This window comes from Rousettus aegyptiacus, unplaced genomic scaffold, assembly GCF_014176215.1.
Source record: "Rousettus aegyptiacus isolate mRouAeg1 unplaced genomic scaffold, mRouAeg1.p scaffold_m13_p_7, whole genome shotgun sequence".
NCBI lineage: Eukaryota > Metazoa > Chordata > Mammalia > Chiroptera > Pteropodidae > Rousettus > Rousettus aegyptiacus.
Genome location: NW_023416310.1, coordinates 34538749 through 34551441, shown reverse-complemented (window position 1 = coordinate 34551441; position 12693 = coordinate 34538749). Strand labels below are relative to the sequence as shown.

Here is a 12693-nt window from a genome sequence, read left to right as displayed (position 1 = left end):
ATCTAAGTATCAGCCTGTTCTGCCAAAGAACTCCACTATTCTATTGGATTTCCTAGTGAGTGTACTAGATCACAGAAATATACTCATCGCATATAATTATAGCAAAGTTTTTTAAACACGTAACTTATAAAAGGATGCAGCAAACTTACATTCTTCTCTTTGAGATCTCTGTCGAATATGAGGTTAATTTAGGTGTTGAAGTACTTTTCCATACATTTTTCAAAATACTTTTTCTAGTTTATCTAAATTGTATTTTTCACTTTTCCCCAAATTCCTAAAGTAGTTTCATTTGATACCCTTAGTACGTAAAAACTAAACAGTTTCCTCTTTTTATATTCAGAATTGTCTTAATTTGTTATAAGCAAATATAATATTTTTTTACAAAGGTAATATTTATTTTAAAAATTTAAATTCAGAATGAATCATGCATGTTTATTAGAATATTAGACATCCATCCCAAAGTGTAATCTAAATTATATATTGTCATGCAGTAACAGGTTCGCACTATAAAATTGCAGGTTTTTTAGTTTTTATACATTTTCAGTTTTAATATTGAAGTCATATATTTTTGTCAATTAAATACTTAGGTTTATAATAAAATATCACTGTAATAAATGGATTGGGAAAGAAAATGATTACTGTGGAAACAATTAGGAATATGCTCAGACAATACAATAAAAAATGATTTATACACGTGGGTTTTATAGAAACATTGCTCAAACCAAACTATTAGTCTTATTTTGTTTGTTTTTCTCAATGATCCTGTTAAGAGAAAAAGCTGAAAGAGAGTAAAGGAAAAAAAACGGTAAGATTGTAGGCAAATTGCTATTTTGGACTTCGATTTTCTGATTTACAGTAAAACTAGATAATCTCTAAAGTATTTTTTAGGTCTACATGCTATCAATATATGAATAAGAGACATTCATGGTTGAGAAATACATGAGAGGATTCAAGCAAACATAGAGTTAAGAAAATAGAAATAAGATAGAAGAAGGCTTGAGCAGAAAGATATGATCACAAATGAAATTTCCATAACTTTTGGTAATATACTTAACATTTTTGTTACTAGGGTTGTTCCTACTTTATTCTCCCAAATGTACCTATAGGTCCATTGTTGTGTAGCTGGACTTAAACTAAGCTTTATACCTTCAGTAATATGGCCACATCATGTACTCAATGAGTATTTGTTTAAGTTATTGACTGAAAATGTACTAGAGTTGATTATATATAACAAGATTTCCCTTCAGCTCTCTTGGATTTTAATCATTACTTCCTGACCATGTGGCTGTCTGCCATGACATATGATCTGACTTATGTGATATAGTCTCCTTCTTTTTGTAAGTAACTAGTTCTGGTTGGTGCTTTTACCTCAGAAACTACTTTTCAGGTTACACTCTCATTTCCCTTTGGCTGTTCATTATTTCCCTGGCACTAAGGATGTATCAGTCGGGTCAGTTTTAGCCTGCCTTACTACTATTTTCCCTTGTCTAAAGATCTTAGGTTGTAGTTTAGGACTCTGTTTGTTATTCAACTGATCTTTGGAACACAAACCTTAGTGTCTATTCCAGACTGCCCAGTGAGTTGTTAGCTCAGAGAATGTCATCTCATGACTCTCATTAGAAAGCTATTTTTACAGGTAAAAACATGAAAAATATGGCCTCTGTCAGAAGCTTATGGTTTAGTGAGAAGTGAGAGGCATAAAGGCAATTAAGTATTAGAAGACCTATGATAGAATTATGTACCCAAAGAAGGGGATAGTGTTATACTGTGTGGTAGAGCTGACATGAGTAAATAGTCTATAGATTGTGAGGATGATTCAGTTTTAGAAGTAACAATGTAATTCACTATGTTAGCATATTAAAGGAAAAGAGTCAGGTGGGAGTAGATACGGAAAATTTGTGTAAAATTTGGCACCCATTCAGATATTGAATAGGAATAGGAGGTAACTTAACTTGAAGGAAGGTATCCATCAGAAAATTATGACAAACTTTATGCATTAATGATAAAACATTAAAAACAGTCCTGTTTAATTTGAGAACATAAGGATAGCTCTTATCTCCATTATTATTTGTTAATGCAGTAAGTAAATAGAAATGAGATGTAAGATTGGAAAGGAGGAGTCAATTGTCATTTGCTGATTTTTTTTTTACCTAGAAAACACTCAAGAAAATTACCCGAGTACATTTTGAAAGATGGTTAATCAGAAGTGCAGTATATGAAAACTACAGTTTTCCTGTTATATACTAGCAATAAGTAGGTAGTGTAATGGAAAACAAATTCATTTAACAAACAAAACCCAAGTAAGAAAAAATTTTTTAACTTAAATGTATAAGATCTTTGTGGGGAAATTTAAAAATTTTACTAATGTAAATGTCATTTTTAAATCAAATTAATATTAACAAAATTATAATAACTCTCAGTGAGGTTTTTCATAGAATCTTATAATAAATATCCTCAAATTCTTAGAAAAGAGCATTATGTATTTCTAACCCGGACAATTTAGAAAATAAAAACAAAAGAGGAGGGCTTGTTCTCGTAGACTCAAGGTAATAATAAAGCTATAATCATATAAAAAAGGTTTTACTGACACAGGAATAGACAAATGGGTAAATAGAATAGACTCTAAAAGTAGAGATCAGTGGGAAGTGATAAACTGTAATAATTGGTGTTGGGATAATTGATTATCAATATGGAAAAACTGCAAATTATATTCAAGAAGACCTCCAAGAGCACCAACAGACAAGCTCTTAGAGTAAGAAAGTTTAGCAAGGTTTTTAAAGATAAGAGCAATAAACAAAAATTGATAGGATTCATATATCAGTAATAACCAATTAGCAACTATATTTTTAAAATATTCACTCTGAAAGTGAAAACTAGAAGGCATTAAAGAATATCTAATAAGAGGCCTTCCTAGAAAAAATTAAAAAGTGGTTTCAGATAATAACTCAATTATGGATATGCCCCAAAAGCACAGGGATCTAAAGCAAAAATAAACACGTAGGGTTGCATCAAATTGAAAAACATCTGTACAACAAAGGAAACAAACAACAAAATGAAAAAGCAACCCTCAATAGTCATCAAGGTAATTATAATAATAGATTATGATCCATTGAATATTGTAGGGAACTATGAGTGTACTGATATAAATAAACTGAAGACTGGTGAAGATCAGATTGTTGCTAAAGTTTCAGTGTGTCCTCACAAAATACTTAATAATTACAAAAGGAAAATAGTAATCATAATGGAGGAAACTGGCAGATACCAGTTTAATCAAGTGATAAAGGTAAATATCATCGGTAATGTGACAAATCAAAATTATGTACCATCCCTTAGGATGCATTGAAAAGAACGCAGCATTTCTTCTGTGTTTTTCCTGTCAAAAATACATAATCTGAACTTATGTATGAGTCAGATACGTTCTAATAAGGCATACCCAGTTGAAGTACATTCTCTGAAATCACTGACACTGTAATCTTTTAAAGTCTCTAGGTCATGAAATTCAAGGAAAGACAAACTTTTCCAGGCTGAAAGAAACTAAAGATTGCAGTTCAGACTATTGAATGCAAAGTGTGATTCTGAACTAGCTTCTTTTGTTATAACAGACATCCATTTATTATTTGGAACAACAAACTTGGTTGGATTCTAAAGATTAGATGGAAGTAAATCTATCATTATTGATTTCCTGTTTTTGCTAGTTATGAGTGTGTAGAAAACAAACATTCAGGGGCTGTTTGGATCAGGTTAGTAACTTATTCTCAATCATGTAGTTTAGGAAAACAACTGTGTTTGTCCATACAACATTTCTGTATGTTTGATATTGCCCCATAGGGCACTTTGTCTCCTTTGTTCATTTCAGTTTTCTCTCTCACTCTCAATCAGTCTCTGTTTTTTTTTTTTTTTATAGCTGTGTCTTCAAGTTTACTTACCTTTACAGTTTACTTTCCATAGATAAGCACATGTGATACACTCTTTAATTTCATATTTTGTATTTTTTAGCTTTAGAAGTTCCAGTTCAGTTTTTTTAAGTCTCCATTTTTACTACGTAATGTTCATGTTTTTCTTTAAGTCCTTTAATATATTTATCATAGCTGTTTTGTTCCAATTTTAATATATGTGCTGCCAAAGTGAGCACTTATCATAGCTGTTTTGAAGTCTTGTCTGCTATTTCCATGATTGCTGTCGTTTCTGGGTCTGTTTCTGTTGGCTGTTTCCATTTTCTTTCCTAGTCATGAGTCACATTTTTGTGTGTGTTTCTTTACATATCTAGTAATTTTGATTGTATACTGGACATTGTTATTAATTACATTGTGGAATGTCTGGATCTTTTAAGGAGTGATGAATTTTGTTTTGGCAGATTGTCAACTTGTAGTAAGCTTGATCCTTTCAAGGCTTGTTTTTAAATTTTGTTAGGGAGGTTCTGGCATAGCTTTTACTCAATGGCTGGTTTACTCTTCTAAAACATGACTCTTCTGAGGTCTCTACTAAATGCTCTGGGTGTTTATCAAGTTCTTGCCTTCCCTTTGGTCAGAAGTGAATTCCTCTCTGCACTTTGTGTGATCTTTGGGTGTTACTCAGCATAGAGCTTTCCTGTACTTGTTCTCTGCTCAGCTTTGTGGAGTTTTAGGGTAAATATGCACAACTTAATATTTAGGCAAAATCTTAAGGGCATATTTTTGGAGCTCTTTGTTAGTATAGCTTTCTTCTCTCTAGTATTTTTCAGTCATTTTAACCTTCTTAAACTTCAGGCTTTGTCTCTTCAAGTTCCATGAGACTTGGGCTACCCCTCCCAATAGCTTATCCTGGAAAGTGCCTCACTATTTCACTAGAGAGAGCCTACCTAGGGATTATAGCTTTGCATTACCTATTGTACAAAGTCTGAAAGCAATTATTGCATCTGTTTTGTACACTTTTCTGGTTCTTTATGGCAAGAGGGCAAGTTTGTTCTTCCTTCCTATTTGATAGTTTAGTTTGATTGTATTATTTTCTCATCTAGTGATGTGATCAATCGCAGTGTAGATGATGGAATTGATCCATTGTTGGGGATTGACAGTGTAAGTATGGTCAAAGGACAGAAAGATCAATATTGTGGGAGTGCTAGCAAGAGAATAGTTGAAGCAAAGCAATAGTTCTCAGTGTATGGTTTGAGAATCCTTTCAGAAGGTCCATAGAGTCTTCTTCCTCCTATATGTCTGTTCAAAGCTGTGTTTTCTTTATATATGTGCACCAAAATAACACAAATAATAGATGGAATGCAGAACCAAAGATGAGTATCAGCCTGTTTTCAAAAATTAAACTAAATATTAAAAAGATTTGTAAAAATTGTAGAACAATGCTGTTCTCTCACTAAATTTTTTTAAATTTAAAAATTGTATCTTTTAAGATATTTGAAATGTACATAGTGGTGATTTTACATATATATACACATACACATGTTGCGAAAGGATTCCAAATATATATTGTGAAAAGATTCCCACCATCTGGTTAATTAGCACAGCTATTCACATTTTTATCTTTTGTGTGTATATGTGAGAACATTTAGATTCCACTCTTAGTAAATTTCAGTTACGTACAATATGATCAACTGTAGTTATTATATTTTACATTAGATCTTTAGACTTTATTATAACAGAGTTTGTATCCTTTTACCATCCTCTTCCTAGTCTCCCCACCCCTTAGCCCGTAGCAACCACTTTTCTATTCTCTGTGTTTAGGAGTTTGATTTTTTTTTTTTTTTTTTTTTTTAAGATTCCACTTATAAGGGAAAACGAAGAGAGTATTTTTCTGTCTCTGGCTTATTTCATTTGGCATAATACTATCAAGGTCCATCCATGTTGATTCAAAATATTTCTGTGTGTGTGTGTGCACATGTGTGCATGCACACTTTATTTATTTGTTGATGTATACTCTGGTAGTTTTCCTATCTTGGCTTTTGTAAATAATGCTGCAGAAGTGGGATTGCTGGATCATACAATAGTTCTTTTTTAAATTTTTTGAGCTATCTCCATAGTGATTGCATCAATTTACATTCCCATTAACAGTGCACAAGAGTTCCCTCTTCTTCACATCCTCACCTTGTTATCTCTTGTGTTTTAATGATATCCATTCTCATAAGTATGAGGTATATCTCACCGTAGTTTTGATTTGAATTTCCCTGATTAGTGATGTTGAGTACCTTTTCGTGTACCTGTCACCCGTTTGTATGTTTTCTTTGAAAAATGTCTATTCAGTTTCTCTGCCCATTTTAAAATCAGATTTTTTTTTCTTTTGAGTTATGTGAGTTCTTTATATATTTTGTATATTAATTTCTTATTGGATATACGCCTTATAAATATTTTCTTTCTTTCCATAGGTTGCCTTTTCATTTTGTTGATCATTTCCTTTGCTGTACAGAGGATTTTAAGTTTGGTGCAGCCACACTGTTTTTTTGTGTTTTATTTTTTTGTTTTGTTTTGATTTTGTTGCCTTTGCTTTTGGTGTTGTTAAATTTCTCATTCTCAACTGTGGCCTATTTTTTTTTTTCCAGTTTCTGTTGCCTCAAAATCACTGAATCCTTTGCTTTCATTAAATCTACAAAGAGTATCCAAGATAAAAGTATTAACCTGTGTCATCACTTCATTCTTTAAGTTTTTGGGATAATGACTTTTCAAATATAGCCCTCATTTTCCAGTGAGATGATATAACATTTATTGGTTATTAGCCCATATTTTATTTTATTTAATTTTGAAATGGCAAGGCGAACAGTTTAATGCTAGATAAGGGTTAGGGGATTTGTTTCCATTAGAATATACTGTCTGTTAGCCCATATTTTGTGATCTTAATTTAAATAGATTTATTTTGGGTAATGGAAATATATATATTCAAAGAAATAAGAGGTTGTTCATCTCAGGAAGTTAGACGGAATGAGAATGAAGAGCAGCATCTGACTTATGTTTCAAATTTATTTTGCCACTGTCTTAGAAATATCAGATGCATTTTTATGAATTAGAAGCATAGAATACATGTCAAAGTAATCAATCATCCTTTTGGATCATCTCAGTGCAGATGTATGTACAATTTGCTTAAAGAAAAAATGTATTATGTGATTATTTCTAGTCATCTATAGTTTGGTAGATATATTTTAGTATGATTTTAGTTTAAACTTTTTTTTTTTATATTTCTTACAGTAATCCTAAATCTGAGAGTCAGAGAGTAAACAAAAAAGTCAACAATGATGCCTCACTTAGAATTCATAATCTGTCTATTTTGGTGAGACAGATAAAATTTTATTACCAGGTAAGTGTTCTTTTTTTCATCTAATATTTTAATAACTGCTTGCATATTCACATTTTTGTGTTATTCAGTATCAGTCACCTAACATATACTAACGCTTACTGTATTCCAGGTACTAGTCTGTTTGATGAAGACAGAATAGTAGTAACAGTTTATTTCTTGTGCGTCGTTAAGACACAAGCAACTCCTGGACTGGGCAATGGACTGGCTAGTGGTTACCAAAGGGGAGGGGGGCAGGAGAGGTAGATGGGGGGAAATTTTAAATCATTTCTTCAGTTAAAAGTAATTAACTAATTAAAACTATAATAATAAAAAATAAAACCTAACATAAAGTTGTCATTTTCAACAAGATTAAAAAAAGATACAAGCAAGCACATCATAATTATCTAATTTTACAAATAATTATTATATTTTATGAATTTTTAAAACCAGTTCACAGTTTTCTGAGAATTTGCATAGTATAATACTTTGTTAGACTACTTGAATTATGCCTTTGAAGAGTGTGCTTTTTATTTTTTTTAAAAACTTAAATCGGACGCCTATATCACAATTTAAATATGAGCATTCTCAAGGCTATCAGTATACCTCTAAGAATTGCCATAGCTGCATCATGCAAATGTTAGTATGTTGTATTTTTTTAATGTTTATTTCTATGCATTTTCTAATTTTGTTTTGATTTCTTATATTACTTATGAGTTATTTAGAAGTATGTTTTTAGATTTTTAAACATATGGAATTTATCAAGCCATCATTGATTTTGGTTAAAGAATGTTGTTTATATTGTACTGATTCTTTGACATTTTTGGCTTGGCCTAGTATTTGGCAGTTTTCATTAAAGTTTCATGTATATTTGAGAAAGATGTGTGTTCTCCAATTGTTTGGGTGTAGAGTCAGAGCAAGCTTGTTTGTTAATTTTATTATTCAAACATTTTCCAGCTTGATTAATTGTGTCTCTTGATCTGTTAGTTATTGAGAAAGATGACTTGAAGTCTCCCATTATGATGATAGATTGGTCAAGTTTTCCTTTGTTCACTTTAAAGCTATATTATTGGGAGCAAATGAGTTTAAAATTATTTAATTATTAGGGGAATTATATATACTATTTATCAATAGTTGTTTCTCCATATTTTTCTTTCTACTGGTTTAAAAGTTTTTCACTCTACATTTATTGTTTTAGAGGCCACTCTTGAAATTACGTCCTTCATATTTATCCTAGCAAAGGCCTAAATTAATCAGTATCTTTTTTTATGGAATAGTACTATAACTTTAGAATACTTTAATTTCAGTCATTTCCTCTGTGACTTTTAAGCTATTCTTGTCTTGTATTTAAGTTCTTTAAAAAAACAAACAAACAAACAAAAAAAAACAAATTAGATATCGAAGGTACTATCAAATAAAATTAATGTTCCTTTAGATCAAGCTACATGTTTTTCTTTTTTCCTACTCTTATGGTTTTTTTTCCTATCTCAGACCTGCCTTTGGGATCATTTTCTTACTGAAATATACTTTAAATGTTTGTATAGAGAGGGTTTCTTGATATAAAGTTTCTCAATGTTTATTTGTCTGAAAATATCTTAATTTCACCCTTATTCTTGAAATATAGTTTTGTTAAGTATTCAGCTCTACGTTATCAGTTACTTTTCCCTCAGTGTTATGCAGATTTTATTCTTCTGTCTCTGGATTTTTTGTTCTGGAGAGTCAACTGTCAGTCTAATTTTCATTCTTAAGTTAAACTGTCCTTTTTCTCTACTGGCTGCTAATTTTGTCTCTTCTAATATTGGCTCTTTCCTATTCTCTTATCTGATATCCTTCAAATATTTCTGTTACATGTGTATTAGGCTTTCTTACTCTATCCTCCATATTTATTAAGCTTTCCTTTATCGATCTTGTGCGGCATTCTGAGTTTTTTTTCGGGACTATCTTTTCAGTTTGCTAATTTGCCTCTCAACTTGTCAAATCTCTGTTTATCCACTGATTAAGTTTTGACTCTTAATAACTGTATCTTTCATTTTTTGAATTTCTGTTTATTTTCATTTTATTAGTCATTCTTTTAATTCCTTCATTTCTTTAGAAATTAAAAAAGTTCTGTTTTAGATTTTATGTTTGATAATTCTAAAATCTAAGATCTGTGGCAGTCTGAATCTGCTCTTTGTTTTCTCTTTGCTATTTCTCATGATGGTGGGAGGTGATAGTGGTGGCAACGATGTGTGTGTGTGTGCGTGCACGCACACAAATGTGTTTTAATTGTGAGCTCATTTTGGGGGAGGGGATTTATCTGTGAGAATACTTTTGTGTCTAGGCCAAGGATGCATTGCTTCAGAGAAGATTTCGTACAACCAACCCAGAACACTTTTGTGCAACCAACTCAACCACTTTTCATTTATTTTAAGCAGCTTATGTTATATTGGAAGCAATATTTGTATACTATAGAAAACTGAAAAAATGAGAAAATACAAGTAGTTCCAGGGTCTAATAGAGATTATCACTCTTTGCAACTGAATATATGTACTTCTGGGTCTCTTTTTCTACATTTGTGTATATGTAAATTATGTATTTATGTGTTTACATATATATTTTTAAACTGGGACTACATTATTGTACATCTTCTTGATCTCTAGCAAATGTTTGGAAAAACAGCTTCTTCCTTGCCTTCCTTTACAGGGTTCATTTCCCCCCGCCCCCCAGAGTGGTCATGGGATTTTTTTTTTAAGATTTCAATTTGTCCTTTTATTTTTTAATTTTTTTAATTTATTTTTTTATGGTGACATAGGTTAACAAAATCCAGTAAGTTTCATCTGTATACTTTAACAGTAAGACATATATATTTACAATGTGTTCACAGGACATAGTTAGATTTCTTTCTGTTGCCACATATTTGACCCCCTTTATCCCATCTACCTCCCTATATCCCCCATCCCCTACCCTTTGGTAACCACTAGCCTATAGTCCATGTCCATGAGCCTCTTTGTCTTGTTCATTTTAGGTTTATATCCCACGTATAAGTGATATCACATGATTTTCAACTTTTTGTCTGGCTTATTTCGCTTAGCATGATTATCTCAAGGTCCATCTATGTTGTCGCAAATGATAGTATTTCATCTCTTATGGCTGAGTAATATTTCATTATATATATGTACTACAGCTTCTTTGGCCAATCATCATAGTACACTTCGGTTGCTTCCGTGTCCTGGCCACAGTGAATAATGCTGCTTTGAACATCAGTGTGAAAATATCTTTTCGGATATGGGTTTTCAAGTTTTTGGGATAAATACCCAGTAGAGAGGGATTGCTAGATCATATGGTAGATCAATTCTTCGGTTTTTGAGGAACCTCTATACTGTTTTCCATAGTGGCTGTATCACTTTGCAGTCCCACCAGCAGTGTTTTAGCATTCCTTTTTCTCTGCATCCTCTCCAAAATTTATTATAACTTGTCCTGTTGATTATAGCTATTCTAACAGGTGTGAGATGGTGTCTCATTGTGGTTTTTATTTGCATTTCCCTAGTAGCTAGCAATGTTGAACATCTTTTCATATGTTTGTTAGCCATTTGTATGTTCTACAGGGAGAAGTGTCTTTTCAGTTCCTCTGCCCATTTTTGATTGGATTGTTTGTTTTTTGTTGTTATTGAGTTGTATGAGTTCTTTGTATATTTTGGTTATTAGGTCTTTATTGGAGGCGTTGCTTGCGAATATATTTTCCCATTCAGATGATTGTCTCTTGACCTTGTTTACAGTTTCTTTTTGCTGAGGAGAAGCTTTTTAGTTTGATGTAGTCCTATTCATTTATTCTAGCTTTTACTTCCCTTACTTTTGAGGTCAAATTCATAAAATCCTTTTTAAGTCCAAGGTCCTTGAGTTTAGTTCCCTTGTTTTTTTCTATGCATTTTGTTGTTTCAGGTCTTATATTCAGATCCTTAATCCATTTTGAGTTGATTTTAATGTATGGTGATAGACAACAGTCTAGTTTCATTCTTTTGCAGGTGGCTTTCCAGTTTTCCCTGCACGATTTATTAAAGAGGCTTTCCTTTCTCCACTGTATGTTTTTGGCTTTTTTGTCAAAAATTATTTGCCCATATAAATATGGGTTTACTTCTGGACTCTCTATTCCATTCTACTGGTCCTTGTGTCTGTTTTTCTGCCAATATCATGCTGTTTTGATGACTGTCGCTTTGTAGTATAATTTGAAGTTTGCTGAATGATCAGCTATACCTTTTCTTTTAAAAAAAAATCTGTTTCAAAACCAGTGAACTAATTGCTAGAAAAGATTAAGTATCCTAACATTTTTTGTCAATATTTCATGTTTTAGATATTTAAAACATGAAATACTACTGAGGGTTGAAATCCCTTTTACCTCTTCCCTATGCCCTTCCTTCAGATATTTACCAAACCATCTCTACCTGCCCCCCCATGCTTTGTATTCTTAGGTAAAATGTTTCTAATGCACTTGTAAAGTATCTTCAGAAATAGTTCATCCATCTTATTTACATGATTGACTTACTAAAATTATTTTTTATTCTTATAGACATAACCAAGATAGATATTGCCTGCTTTAATGTGACAGATTTCAGGTTAACGAAGTCCAAATCAATGCAGTTCTTATCATCTGTTAAATTACCTATCTGTTGGAAAAATTAGACTTTTCCCCCAAAAAGGCTTTCTAAAGCTATTAAAAATATATTTTTATTTCTTATACACCCTTCAGAAAAAGTATTTGAGGTAAAATATTTGAGTACATTTTTATTGCTCTGACTCACAAAAGGAAAGTGAATTTGGATAGGTTAAAATTCACAAGTACATGTCCCCAAGTTTTTTGTTTTGTTTTGTTTTGTTTTAGTGGGATGGTAAGCATCATGATCATGTTGCAAAAATGATTCCTATCGAGAAAGGAAAATTTACAGAATATTCTGTGATGATTGTTAGTGGGGGAATTATTTTATCTTTTGAATAATGCTAGGTAAATTCAAGTGTCAGTATTTTTTTTTTAATGATTTAGAATATGTAAAAGCTCAGTAGAAATTATGTCATTCAAATTTCTCCTCTGTTTCGCTATTTTTTACTGCCAAGGCATTGGGGCTACAGTGGTGAACAGGACAGACCATGTCCCTAATCTCATGGAATTTATGGTTCTAGTAGAGGAATAATAAGTAAATAATTTTGGTTGTGATAAATAAGGACAACGAATTAATGTGGGATCTTGAGAGAAATAACTGGAAACATTAGACTTAGAAAGTTTATTAAACTTAATGCTTCCTTGTATTTAAGTGGAAATTCAGACCTTTTCAGTAGCCATTTGATCCATAGCAAACATCTCTTCTTGTCTTGCAAATAAATATTTAAAATTTTTAAGTCAGAAAATAAGTAAATCATAGTAGTTATGTAGATTACCTGGGCTCTTTGATCTTTTAAAAAAGTTTTTTTTATTTC

General features: G+C 31.7%; 1 protein-coding gene across 5 annotated transcripts in view; it reads left to right on the top strand.

Annotated features, from left to right (window-relative positions):
* The window catches only part of CCDC88A (coiled-coil domain containing 88A), a 109110-nt gene that overhangs the window by 18890 nt on the left and 77527 nt on the right, over positions 1-12693 (top strand). For all 5 annotated transcript variants that reach the window (XM_016162599.2, XM_016162600.2, XM_016162594.2 and 2 more), the window contains exon 3: positions 7164-7272. In XM_016162599.2, coding sequence (XP_016018085.2) covers positions 7164-7272 — 109 coding nt within the window. The remainder of the gene's footprint in view (positions 1-7163; positions 7273-12693) is intronic.